Source organism: Platichthys flesus, chromosome 24 (assembly GCF_949316205.1).
Source record: "Platichthys flesus chromosome 24, fPlaFle2.1, whole genome shotgun sequence".
NCBI classification, from domain to species: domain Eukaryota; kingdom Metazoa; phylum Chordata; class Actinopteri; order Pleuronectiformes; family Pleuronectidae; genus Platichthys; species Platichthys flesus.
In genome coordinates, this window is record NC_084968.1 from 7,408,727 (window position 1) to 7,422,267 (window position 13,541).

At 40.8% G+C, this 13,541-nt stretch overlaps 2 protein-coding genes and 1 non-coding gene across 3 annotated transcripts; 2 read left to right on the forward strand and 1 right to left on the reverse strand.

Annotated features, from left to right (window-relative positions):
- The first annotated feature begins 341 nt into the window (after positions 1–341).
- LOC133950115 (protein NLRC3-like) lies at positions 342–4,281 on the forward strand. Its single transcript, XM_062384319.1, has 6 exons — positions 342–651; positions 804–2,511; positions 2,666–2,749; positions 2,911–2,994; positions 3,448–3,525; positions 3,618–4,281. Exons 1-6 carry the CDS (start codon positions 342–344, stop codon positions 3,934–3,936), a joined length of 2,583 nt encoding a protein of 860 aa, XP_062240303.1. The 3' UTR covers positions 3,937–4,281.
- Positions 4,282–4,426: 145 nt separating this feature from the next.
- Positions 4,427–4,500, reverse strand: trnai-aau (transfer RNA isoleucine (anticodon AAU)). Its single transcript has one exon. It is a non-coding gene; the product is annotated as a tRNA-Ile (tRNA).
- Positions 4,501–5,108: 608 nt separating this feature from the next.
- On the forward strand, positions 5,109–10,206 carry larp7 (La ribonucleoprotein 7, transcriptional regulator). The gene is made up of 13 exons (XM_062384429.1): positions 5,109–5,224; positions 5,672–5,889; positions 6,535–6,635; positions 6,754–6,837; positions 7,000–7,164; positions 7,251–7,353; positions 7,495–7,791; positions 7,934–8,081; positions 8,180–8,340; positions 8,926–9,035; positions 9,164–9,323; positions 9,469–9,560; positions 9,759–10,206. The coding sequence occupies exons 2-13, from the start codon at positions 5,685–5,687 to the stop codon at positions 9,834–9,836; spliced, it is 1,704 nt and encodes a 567-aa protein (XP_062240413.1). The 5' UTR covers positions 5,109–5,224; positions 5,672–5,684; the 3' UTR covers positions 9,837–10,206.
- The last annotated feature ends 3,335 nt before the right edge of the window (positions 10,207–13,541 follow it).

Here is a 13,541-nt window from a genome sequence, read left to right on the forward strand (position 1 = left end):
CTCCCCATGGGGACAGTCCCAGAAAATATGGAACTCCAGGGCTTTCCCAGTTCAACCCAGGTCTAATAATTTCAGTTTGAGCACTTGGCTAAACATAAAAAGGCACACACTAATAATGGGAAGATCTACTATGAACCAGAATAACGAGACTTACAACATTGTTGTGATGACAACATGACATTTGAAGTCTGATTCTGTCGTAAGGAAAAGCACTTCTGCTTTCTATATTAACAACAGAGCTCATTCCTCTTCTGAGCAGTTGAACATGACCCTGTTTCACATTGGCAACAGATTGAAACTGGACATTACTGATTCGTACTGGACATAGTTTCAGAAGAGTTATGGTGGAGACGGATGCTTGCAATTCTTGTTTGACAACAATCAGGGTTATGCGAGTTTCCCTCGTGGATGAGCTGGAAGGAAAGATTGACTCACTGCTAGAGGTTTTAGTGAGTCGAGAGGTGTTCACTCGTGATGACCGCGAAGAGGTGCTGTGTCAGCCAGGACCCCGTTCGAGAGTGAGAACTGTTTTGGATATCTTGGGGTGTAAAGGTGAGGAAGCAGCCAGGGTTTTTCTCGCCATTAGCAGTCATTCTCAGGAGGAGGCACAGAGGCATTCCAAAGAACTCAATACTCAACCTCAGTCCATAGGTAAGCAGTCAATCTAAATTTAACTTGTGCATCCATTTTGCAGTAAAATAATGATGCACTTGCTCAGTAGCATTTTATGTAGCACCATCAAATGAACGTGCGCATATTTCAGACAAAAGTGAAAGACAAACTAAGCTTCATTTCTTTTGCAGAGTATAACAAAGTCAAACAAAAGCATAAAGATGTACTCAGGCGGCGGAGTGAGAGCATGCTCTTCTACAACACCCGACACGGAGAGAAAACCCTTTTTTCTGAACATTACGTTAATCTCCTGTTGGTCGACGGACACCAGGGTTTGGATATAAAAAGACACGAGCTGCTGACATTCGGACAAAAGCGACTTTCTATGCAGCAGAAGTCGGCAGTACATAAGAAAATAGCACCAGCTGAACTCTTTTCGAGCACATATGGAAACCGTCCAGTCAAGAAGGTTTTGGTCACAGGGGTGGCTGGTATTGGAAAAACAATCCTGGTGCAGAAGATGCTGTTCGATTTTGGTGGGAGAAAAGACCATCTCGCGTTTGATTTCATCATCCACATGACCTTCAGAGACCTGAATCTGATCGACAAACCAACAAACTTCCGGGAGTTGGTATTGCGAAAAAACCGGCATCTTTCTAAAGAGCTGGATAACATTTTAGCTAACGATGAAAGGCTGCTGATCATCTTGGATGGCTTCGATGAGTTCAGACACTACAGAGGTTGCAATGTGGATGTTTTTGTGACCGAACCAGACGAAGAAGCGGAGGTGGTGGAGGTCTTAGGGAGTCTGATGCAGGGCGAACTTCTTCCCAACGCTTCGGTCATGCTAACAAGTCGCCCTACAGCTGTCAACCACATCCCTGTTGGCTGCGTCGACCGCTTTGTGCTCATCGCTGGCTTCTCCTTGGCGGAAGTTCACGACTTCTTCCTACACTATTTCCGAGATGACGCCTTCGCTGACCGCATGTTTGCAGTGGTGTCAGCGAATGAACTCATGCTAACACTGTGTTACATACCTGCTTTTTGCTACATTGTGTGTTGCATCCTTAAAGAAAGCAAAGATCTCTGCGGGGAGAGCCCCAAGACCATGACAGACATTTATGTGCAGTATCTGGTGTGTTTGATTCGCTCTCACACTCAGGCAAGATCCGAAACATTTCTGCAGGAGCAAAGCGCAAAGGGCATGGAGCAGCTGTCGGACATAGTGATAAAGCTGGGTCGACTCGCCTTCCGAAAGCTGATGGAGCATCAGACACTGTTTTACAGCAGCGACAGTGATGTTGCAGCTTTAGAAGAATGCAGCCTTGTTAGTACCTTTCTCGATAAGACAGTCACACAAGAGCCAGGCTATACCAAAGAGGTCTACTCCTTTGCACACCTCACTGTTCAAGAGTTCTTTGCAGCAGTCTACTGTGCACTGACCGATCACCCTTTACCTGATGCAAGTACAGGGGGGGGGACAAACAGTGGACATTTGGATCTTTTCAACCGTTTCCTGTCTGGAATCCTCTCTGAACGCAACACTAATCTTCTATCAAGACATTTGGGCCTAAGTTACCACAAAGACAAAATGGACACCTATCGGCAGAGGATCATCAGAGAACTTGCGGTGCTCTGTGACAATGGGGCCCATATCCTGAATCATTTACACTGCCTGTTTGAGCAGCAGGACCCCTCACTAGCCCTCGCCGTGCAGCCCAAGACACTACGAATCAACGTTAGCGATGAAACACTATCACAGATGGATTACAATGCCATCAAGTACTTCCTGAACCCCATAGAGGGCAAAATATCAGAGCTGGATCTGACAGGGACTGGAGTCAGCTGCGAGGCACTTAGGGATATCCAGCCACTACTGCTTAGATGTGAGAGTCTTTGGTAAGTTCCATGTCAAATTTGGTTTGTATCATCTCACTCTCTGTTCTCCCCTGTGTTACAGGTTTATCTTCTTTTCAATAAGATCCTTGTAGAGTACACATTCTCTTTTTATGAAATGAGAAAAAGTTGACACCATTACTATTTGACATTTAAGGCTCGGAGAAAACAACCTGGATATGGACAGTGTTCAGGTCATTGCTGATGTGCTGCAGGTGTCAGACTCTATGACCCACCTCGGGTAAGATGTCTATGAATAAAATACCTCAGCTGCCATTAAAATAGTATGTGACAAATGAATAATGCAATCGCTATTTATTGAAAAGAATATGATTGTTTATGTACAGACTGAAACAAATATAGCCCAGACCATGATTTGACACTTTCTCTTCTCCTTTTCAGCATTGGGTGGTCAAACGTTGGCGATGATGAACTACTGGTTCTTTCTAGTGCCATACGGGTAAAAAAAAAACTTATGGAATTATGGTAAGTAATGTGTCACACAATGCAACAATACTTTATGAGGAACGAAAACCGACCCACTGAACAGATGATTATGATTGTCTGAATCATCAACCAATTCATAATTTTTCCATTGAAACGTTAGAAGCTACATATTAATAATATAATTTACGTGCAAGTATTAGTTCTGTAAACACAAGCTTAAAAACTCTCTTTAGACTGGCTTTTGATTACGTACAGTTTTTAAATATCTATGCATCTATGTTTAAAATTTAATTTAATTTTATCAGTTGGTTAATATTAATATGTGTTTACTTATGTTTATTTGTTTTTATAACTTTCAAAATCTATTTTATGGAATTTCCGTAATAGCATTTTGATTTGTTTAGTCCATTGTCATCAGTCAATTGTGAAGCAGACAGAGAATATTTACAGAATGATATTATTGTTCAGCTAAAACATGTTGTGCTTTCACAGGATGGAGGGAAACCGGGTGAGCTGCCGAGGTCTGCTGTCATTCAGCGACTTGACCCCAAACCCTCTGAAAAAAGTTGTGTGAGTGAATATTTGTCACAAAAAAAATTCAAAAGCATATTTCAACATTTGTGGGTCTGTCTGAAGAATCTATTGTTTGACTCATTGAGCAGCGCCATCTGGAATGACCTGAATGACACCGAGCCAGAGCTCCGGTGCAGCCAAGAAAGCATCACTGTGAACTTCAGCGACGACAGCATGTGGGAGGCGTGGGGGGAGTGGGTCTTCAAACGGTGTGAGGTCAGCAGCAACGATAAGCTGGTGATGGTGCTGCAAAAAGTGTGCAACGTCTCTGTCCACTACTTAGAGGCCCAGTGGGCGAGGACCTTCTACAAGCAACTATCGCAGCTTATCAAGAACAGGATCGAGTCATGCACCGAGGACGACATGTGCAAGAAGCTCCGAAAGTTTGAGAATAGTTTGGACCTCTGAAACGGTCTGAGCACACCGTCTGTACTCACATCAAGTTATAAGCTATAATAAATACAGATTAATTGTCTGTTTGACACTGAATGCTTTGTGGGGAAAAAGGAAGTAAGCTGTTGTAATGCCAAGTGTAAGCCACAATTTGTTTTGTTATATCTCTGCATGATGTTTCAGGTATTTAACCTATGCTCTGTATCTGTGTCGGTTGTAATTTGTGGGAACAATGACATAAGGATAAAATAGCGTACACTTTAAGAATGGAAAATGCAGTATGACTATATCTGCATTTGTCATGTTTGGGTTAATTCACCAAAAGAACAACCCCTGTCAAAATTAAAATTTCTGAAAATACTGCCTTGATACATATGAATGATGCATTAAAAATGAAATCATCTATAAGTGTTTCTGCACCTCTATTGAATGTCTTAAGTCGGGTTGGCACATCAATCATTGTTTGTGTCAAATGTCAAGGAAGAAAGAAATAAAAAAGGAAGTATGGCCAGTACGGGGATCGAACCCGCGACCTTGGCGTTATTAGCACCACGCTCTAACCAACTGAGCTAACCGGCCTGGTCGTTGGAGTCAAATACCATCATATATAGAGTTCCACTTCTTTTCCTGTTAATGTATATATGGTTGAACATGTGACAATATAGCATTCTTTTATTTGAAAGTCACCCTCCAATTTCCTCCTCCTTCCCTGATGAACTCACATTTCTGGAATAAGGTCTGAAAGAAGCTGCGAACGTGGTGAGTAATGCCCGGAAATGTTCTTAGTAATTACTCAAATAAAAGCACAAACAATGTCACGCGATGGAGGAGGGACCTATATTTAAAATACAAGTTAAATATACACCAACAAAGGGAAATGAAAATTCACATGTAGCGAAAGCCCACTTAAGTAAGACAGAATGAGATTAAATAAATAAGGTGCAAAGGCAGACTTGATACCGGTGTGCAATAAATACGATGTTAATAAAAATGGAAATATAATAAACAACAATGCATTGTAAGTCCTTCATGAAGCATTTAGCATTACCTGTTATCAATTGATCAAGTTTGCAGGAAGTCAATTTTGTATAGGTACTACAACAAAAAACTGTTGATCAAATATTGCAACTTGGAGTTAGCACTTTATTTTGGAATATGTTAGCGGAAGTCGGGTCGAACCGCGCGGTGTGACTTCTGACGTCACTACGCTGCGACTTGCGACCGAACGTCGATGTTTGCGTATTTTTGTGGTTTGTTGTGTGTGTTTAGAATCTAACTGGACCGTTGCCTCCTCTCAAACAGGGTAAGTGCTGTAGATTAATATGTGATTTGATGTTTAAGGGAGCATTTGAGGTATTTTCCAAACACAGTAGCGGTGGCTGCAGCTTTTTCTGTTCAAAACTACCCGCGAATTGACTTCGAGAGCACTTAGCTAAAGGTAGTGAAGGCTAACAAGCGTATGGCCACTTTAGCCGGGGGTCCTGCATATTAAGCTTTTTACTATCTAATATTATTAAGATTTGAATCCTGAATCCAAGCTGCATGTTTACAAATGAATGTCAAATTTTTACATGAAGAATATGGCAGAGCTTATAGTATTAGAAATTGTGTAAATTTGAATTATCTTATAATAATAATATACGCATTTTGAATATATAAAATTCGCCCTCAGAAAAACTTCCCCACTCTGATAGAAGATGAGTAAAGACACAAGTCAAACATGAATGTTTTATGTGTGTGTTTGTTTCAGTCCCAGCCTCAGGATGATTGACACAGAGAGGGGAGCCGATGACGCCGGTCCGGCCGTCCACAGCAGGAAGGAGAACAAGGAGACGGAGAAGAAGAAGCGCTCTCGGGTCAAACACCTGCTCGCCGATGTGAAGAAGCAGGTGGAGTTCTGGTTCGGAGATGTCAACCTGCACAAAGACCGCTTCCTGAGAACACTCATCGATGAGTCAGAAGACGGATGTAGGATACACCACCATATCCATAACTGTCCTCAAGTTTATCATCTCATAGCTATTGACTAAAGATGATCCTTTATTTGTCTGGAAATGGGGGCAACTTGCTGTGTTAAAGCAGCGAAGAGGACAGGATAGAAGCATCAGTAATATTGTAACAGATTAAAAGTGCTATGTAAACACAATGGAATAGAAACAATATATAAAATGTAAAGAAAATTAATTTGTTGTAAGAGGATTGCAGATAAGGCACTGAACTGCACAGAGAGAATGAGTTTTAACGTTAAATGAAGTTACAACTGAGTTTATAATAAGAGCCTGTAAATGGTCTGAGTTATAAAACCTTTCCATGATTGAAGACTCTTCAATTTAATATGTCCTTTCGGCAGATCCTTGCCGAGCAGCTGCAGAGGGGTATTTCCTGGCAGGCCTACAAAATCTATGTGTATTGGCCCTCCCCTGAGTTACAGGATGAAAATACCCATTTGATTTGGCAAACTCAGAGTGAAGAGGCCTCCTATTACCTTCAGGGATCGCTTAACACTACATGTGATATGCGAACAGAGTGTTAAGACAAAATCTGACACTATCCTTTGATGCATGTGTCTGCATGAAGTCACCTGATTTTAACCAAATGTTTCACGTGTCTTAGATGTTGATACATCTGTGTTGGCCAGCTTCAACCGAATGAAAAAGCTGACAACGGACACCAAGCTGATTGCGAGGGCGGTTAAAAATTCAGCTGTAGTTGAGGTACGGATTTCTTTTTCAAAAAACATAATTTGTTTGTGTTTGTATGATTTGTACTAAAAAGTAAATACAAATGAATGTACAATTCCATAAAGAAGAAGTTAATATTTTCTTGTTTCAGGTGAACTTGGAAGGCAATAAAGTGCGACGCCAGCTTCCAATCGGAGAAATACCACAGGATACAGACAGCCGCACAGTCTATGTGGTAAAAATCTTGTCTGTTGTCTTTGTTTGAAATCCCTGTAGTATTTTGAGTGCTTAACGCTCTGGTGATTTAATATTTATCTGTTTAAGTAATAAAAAAAAACTTTAGATTCAAGCAGTTTGTAGTCACAAAATAATACAACTGTCTTTTTGTGTTTGCAAGGAACTTTTGCCGAAGGATGTGACCCACAGCTGGATAGAGCGAGTGTTTACAAAATGTGGGAATGTGGTGTATATAAGCATCCCCAGATACAAGTCTACAGGTGATCCCAAGGGGTTTGCATTTGTTGAGTTTGAGACGGAGGACCAAGCAAAGAAAGCCATAGAGGTAACAATTTATGAAAATTCATGTCGGCCGATTGTTTGAGTTTTGGCAGGATGGGATTTCATGGGAAATTTTGATATTTGAAACAGATGCTGAACAACCCCCCTGAAGATGCTCCCAGGAAACCAGGGATTTTTCCCAAGACGAAAAGTGGGAAGAATTTAACTCTGCCAGCCGACAATCCAGCATCAGGTATAATTTATTACAATCATAAAAGTGTTGCATTTCTTTTTTCCTCAATCACCTCTTCATGAGAAATCTGATGCTGGCCTAATATCAAGACCAAGAGTATTAGTTTGATTTGCTGTAGTACTCCCAAACTTCTTACTGTAGGTGAAGAAGAGGAGAAGAAAAGGAGAAAGAAGAAGAAAAAGAAAGAAGGCGCCACAGTGCCAATGTCTGCAGAAGCCAAAGAGCAGTCGATGGAAGAAGAGCCATCGGAGGAAAAGAGGAAGCACTCCGCAGTGGGGGATTTTCAACCGGAGGGAGGCAGCACTCACAAAACCCCGGCAAAATTGTCAGAGAAAAAAAGACGACGGTCGACACTGGAGGGATCTGAGAGTGACGTTCCATCAAAGATAAGAAAAACCAGTGAAAGTGAATCTAGAGAGAAAGACGTTGCAAAGACTGGTGAGTGACTTTATCCGCTTATGCATTGTGAATTAATGTCCGTCCCCACCATAGTCCTTCCAGTTGTGTTGCTACTTGTGTTTCATTGAGATGGACAAGGTTTTTTTGCAGCCATGACACTGCAGGTTTGTTGTTGTGTTAGATCACCCCACTGACACAGAGAGAGGGGTAGAGGAAGGGAAAGAAAACAGAGATGACTCAACAGCCAAAGCGAAGAGGAAGCGAAATAAGAAGCACAAGGAAAAACAGAAAGCTGGGGAGGAAGTCATCCCACTGCGAGTTCTGTCAAAGTAAAACTACATACATCCCCTTTATCGTCATACATGATCAGGATTGTATTAATAAGTGAAACTGAAATCCTTTTTACACGTCTTTTGTCCATGTGAAGGAAAGAGTGGCTTGACCTGAAGGTGGAGTACTTGACCTTGCAGAAGCGCAGCATGGCATCGCTGAAGAAGTGCATGAGTAAGATCGAGCACAAGGAGCCCAAGGGTGGAATGGAGCCCAAGGGTCGAATGGAGATAGAGGACAAGCCTCAAGATGTAAACGGTGAGTATTGGATGAATGATTTGAGTTGAGGTTTGAGTTGAGCAGGACAAACTCCAGACTATTGCACTTGGTTTGCCACCTGTAGACGGTTATGTGTTGAAAAATGAATAGAAATAAAAAAATTTATGAAACAAAGTGTGGAAAAAAGATTCTAAATGCAATGAAAGGTTATCTGTGCCTTTTTGAAAAAATGTAATTAGTTCATTCATAAATTCCACAGTCAGTGGTAAAATGCTGCACTTGCCCTCAGGAACATCCGTGAGGATGGCATTTTGACATTCAATCTATATTGATGCCACAATATTGCTCCAGAAAACCTTTACATCAGATTTAATATTAAAAAGCCACTAAAATTGAAAATTGTTTATTGTTTTCCTCTACAGAAACCCGTCCCCCCTCATCATTAGTAATAATAATGCATTTTTTTTGTATAGCACCACTTTCATACAAGAATTGCAGTAAAGATTAAAAAAATTAATTAAAAAAACGAATTAAAAAAAACATTACTCTGAAACTGAATATGAGTATAATATGTCTTCATTAATGTGTTTTTTTTGTTGTTTATTTTTTCCTTTTATCGAGTAGAGAAGAGTCACAAGAGTGAAAAAGCGGTGACCCTGGGCCCTCAGTTTACCAGCGGTGTCATCTTGAAGATCACAGACATCAAGCCGCTACCAGGGAGAAAGTTTCTCAAAGTACAGTTCAATGCAACGCACTCAGCAGCTTTACTGTCAGTTTGGATTATGTTTATAGGGGAGTTTGAGCTTGTTTTATTCCTTCCTGTGCATGATCGTTTTTTGTGTGTCTGTGTGTGTTTGTGTAGGATGCCTTGAGTAAAATATCACAAGTGGCATACATTGACATTCTGGAGGGAGATGCTGAGGGTCACATCCGCTTTCACACCCCAGAGGAGGCCAAAGCCGTCAGTGATGCCCGGGCTGAGCTGCAGAGGGAGCACAGCTGGAAACTGGAAATTCTTTCAGGTATATATTTAAATTTCTACTTCTATTTGAAGGGGTATATCTATTTTGCGTGTGTACTAGTTTCTGTGCTTTTCACAGTTAAACTTGGCATAAGAATGAGTTTTCTTTCTTTAACATTAGGGTCTCTTTTTAATTCCTCTTAAAGGTGACCATGAACAAAGATACTGGCAGAAGATCCTTGTGGACCGCCAGGTCAAGTTGAACCGTCCAAGAGAGAAGAAGCGCGGTACAGAAAAGGTGAGTTCTTGTTTTCTTATAAATAAAAAAAACACATTTTTTATTGGAATATTTCGTCTATCTTTTTCTGTATATTGTCTGTTTTGCGGATAGAGTCTCACGATACCTGGAATAATTTAGGCATCTAAACAAACACTGTGCCTCCATTTTGTTTATGTGCCATTACATGTAATTTCTTGTTTTCTTGTCGCACTCCAGCTCATATCCAAAGCCGAAAAAATCATCCTCGCCCGGGCCAAGGAGGCGACTAAGCACATCCGTTTTCAAGAAGACTGACACCTGCCGAGACAGTATCATTTTTCAATTTTACAATCATTCATGTTGAACTCTGTTGATTTTACATGATGTGATTCGAGGGGGGGGGAGTCTATGTTAATGTGTATTTAGTTTGACACACGACTTGAACCACAGTTGATGAGTTACAATGTCCGCTTTTCCCTCATCTGCGCTTGAACTTTCAAGATAATGTGAAGTGTTGCTATGCATATACACATTTGGACATTTTTAAATTGATATCTTTTTTTTTTTGAAAACTCTGTATATGATGTAAATATAACTGATGGACGATCTACTGATTAATTCAGTTTGTATTCTACTTGTCATGTTGTTTTTGTTTTTTAACTAAAACCTCATTATTTGATGACTATTGGTTTCTTTTGTTATTACAGCACATTTGTGCTCCTCCTGAAGTTAGTGGGGAATTATTCTCAATACAGAATCAGTGAGCAGCAATTCAGTTGGTGCATTAACCAGAGTTTAAATTTCAGGCTTTCAGTTAAAAAATTCAGTTTAGCACCTTTGCCAGACATCTGTTTGAATTGCAAATTGTTCATCTGGATACCATTCTTTTTCATAGAAGATGAACATTTTTACTTTGTAGATAAGGTTAAGATTAAGATCCATTTATTCATCCCAAACACATGCACAGACATGCAAAGGCACACTCATGCAGGTAGGGAAATTTAATCTCTGCTTTTTACCCATCTGGTGCAGGACACACAGAGCAGTGAGCGACCATGTACGGCGCTCGGGGAGCAGATGTTGGGGGAGTAAGGTGCCTTGCTCAGGGGCACTAGACAGGGTAGGGAGACTCTTGGATTTTTGGACAGATCAATCCAGGTTCGTCTTTTGTTGTCTCTCCGTGGAGTCGAACCAGAGACGAACCAGAGACCTTCTCTGCCCATAGTCCAAGTTTCTGCCCCTAGACCACTCTCGAAATGAGATTTTAGTAGTATTAAAAATAGCTCTCATTACATAATCTCAGTATCCTTCATGCTTCTATGTATGTAAAAATAGAAACTACATCAGTGGGAGTCAGTACCATTCCCTGTAACTATGCAGCTGCTTATTCCATTTTCAGCAGGACGTTGAGGTTTCTCTGCTGTGTTACAACTGGAATTATAGACGACGGGCTCCTTTAATGCAGCTAGGAACAAAAAAGGTTTTGTTTTGCGGCTCTTACCAGCCTGAGGTGAACTCACTGAAAACATGGTTTTCATTGGCTGCTCCCGGTCTCATTTTTAATTGTTTTGGACTATGGGATAGTGTCAGCGCATCCTAAGCTTCGTAGTCCTCCTTCATTTAAAAGAATAAAAACTCACAATCAAAAACCTGAGGAGTGAATCTTACGCAGGGAATAACTCCATTGTCCATGCTGCTGTCACGTTTTGTGCGGTTTATTTTGATATTTTCCTAAACAAACAATCGGAAAGCAATGGCGTCTGTGGTCTCTCTTACCTGGTAAAAAACCATGAACCCATGAATGTTAGCAGGTGTCAGAGGCCACATTGTTTGTCTTCTGTTGCTGCGCTGTGTTCATATGAAAAGTAGCAAACTAAATGAATCGCACTGATTTGTTTTGCTCCAACACTGTTAATTGATCAATGAATCCTGTATCTATATTCAGAAAGACAGAGGTAGATGTCCACCTCACTGCTCCTTCTTGTCTCAGGCTCCTGGTGCAGGCTCCTGGTGCAGACTTGCTTCCATCATCTTAGCCTTGGTCTGACAGTCAGTGAGTTCAGCAAGGCAGTCAAGATAGGCGCTGAGGCGAGCACGCCGTTTCTTGACCTCCTTCATTATGACACAATCTTTGTCAATCAACTGATGTTGGAGTTGCTGTTGGAAACAGCGATTATTATTATTGTTTCCATAAAGTCAGTGGCATTATTGTGTTTGTCCACCAGATGACGTCCAAAGCCCCCTGATCCAGATCAGCGCCAACATTCAATGGGTTCTTTCTTGGGTCATGCCCTACCTATCCACAAAATGCCATAGAAATCGGTTGCATAGGTTTTGCACAGTCTTGCTAATGATGTAACAAATGCAAACACAACTTCATGGCCAGAGGTTAAAACAAAAGTTGTAAAAAGCTAGAGACCATAGATCATAGACAATAGATTGCAACAATTTAACCTCTGTGTCTTTATTCTATGGCATCTCGAAATAATGTATTAATGTATTTCCTGTCATCGTAGAAACAAATCTAAGATGACAGGAAATCGAGATATAGGTATTGATATTCAGTGCTATTTAATTTGTCCTAAGTTTTCATGTTTGCAGTGTCAGAAAGCATCTGAGACTGTATGTAGTTTGACCCACAAGCCCCCACTTATTTCTGGATGGGAAATTCTGAGGCGGTTAAACCATTGAACGTTTTATTTAATTAACAAGCCAGGCTCAACAATAGAGTCAATCAACTGTGAAAATAGCAATTATGGAGTCAGAGAGAAATCATAGCACCAGAGCTGGTCTTCCAACGTGTGAGGGGATAAAAGGAACAGTATTGCACCGGAATGCTAAAGCACCTGTCCAAAAGTCTAACAAACACATCACATTAGTTACATGGCTCATTGGACTTCTTCTCAGGCTGCAGTTGAGAATTACATCTTATTTTATTGCAAAAATCACTATTTGGGGGGGGGGGGGGGGGGTCGACATACATAAATGAGGTCATATCTAAACCAATCAGATACACAACATATAAGACATGAGCATGATTGTAGTACAAAGCGGAAAAGTGGAAAAATGGATCGGGTTTCTGCAGACTACTGTCACTTGCAACTGAATGTACATAGATACTAGTTTTTATTCCATACATATTTTCAATATTTTTTACATTACCTTACACTTTCGTATCGCTTGTTACTTATTACTTAGTGATGCCTATTTTGGACTCTTGCAGCCGTAATATTTCATCTTTCCCCATTGTGGCACTAATGAAGGATTATCTTATCTTATCTTAAGTTGAATGGCCGTGTGTGTGTGTGTGTCTGTGGACATTTGTCAGCATCTCCTCACCTAAAAACTAAATTCCCAGTCTGGTACCTATTGCATGCCAGGGAGCCAAGAGATAATGTATGAATCAGATTATAGAGTATATTATTTTAGGGGTATTAAAGAGATAAAAATCTGCCCTGATGAATGTCACGATATCCCACGGGCGTGCAGCTGTCCCTTAAGACTTACATCCATTCATTCAGAGTGACTTGGAGCGAAGACATATTCACATTAAATTGCAAAAAGGCTGAAGAGAGGAACGTCGGAAAAAGGAGTCAAGAGTCACTGGGATATTTTAGGCCTTCTTCCATTAAGAATTCCTGACTGCCCATGGCAAACTGAGTTTATTCAGTGTCACTCAGAAACATCTTGGCATCAGACAACGAGTGGACCGTGCAGAGAGATGAATATCTGATCTCACTGCTGCTGATTGAATGTGGCTTTAATAAAGAGTCATTGGATAACACTTGTAGCATGTTGGTGCTGATGCCAGCCAGGTGGTGGAGCCAATGCTCAGTAAATACATTGGGTAACGCCTCTGTGAGCCATTCAAACTAAAAATGCTCTTGGTGCAAGTGGATTGGAGCCGATGCAAAGTGCAAACACGTTTGGAGCAGCTCTGCATTTCCAGTGTTTTTTACTGGAACCCTGCAGGAATTAAAGAGAAATCCCTGCAGTTGTAAAAAAAGAAAAAAAAACATG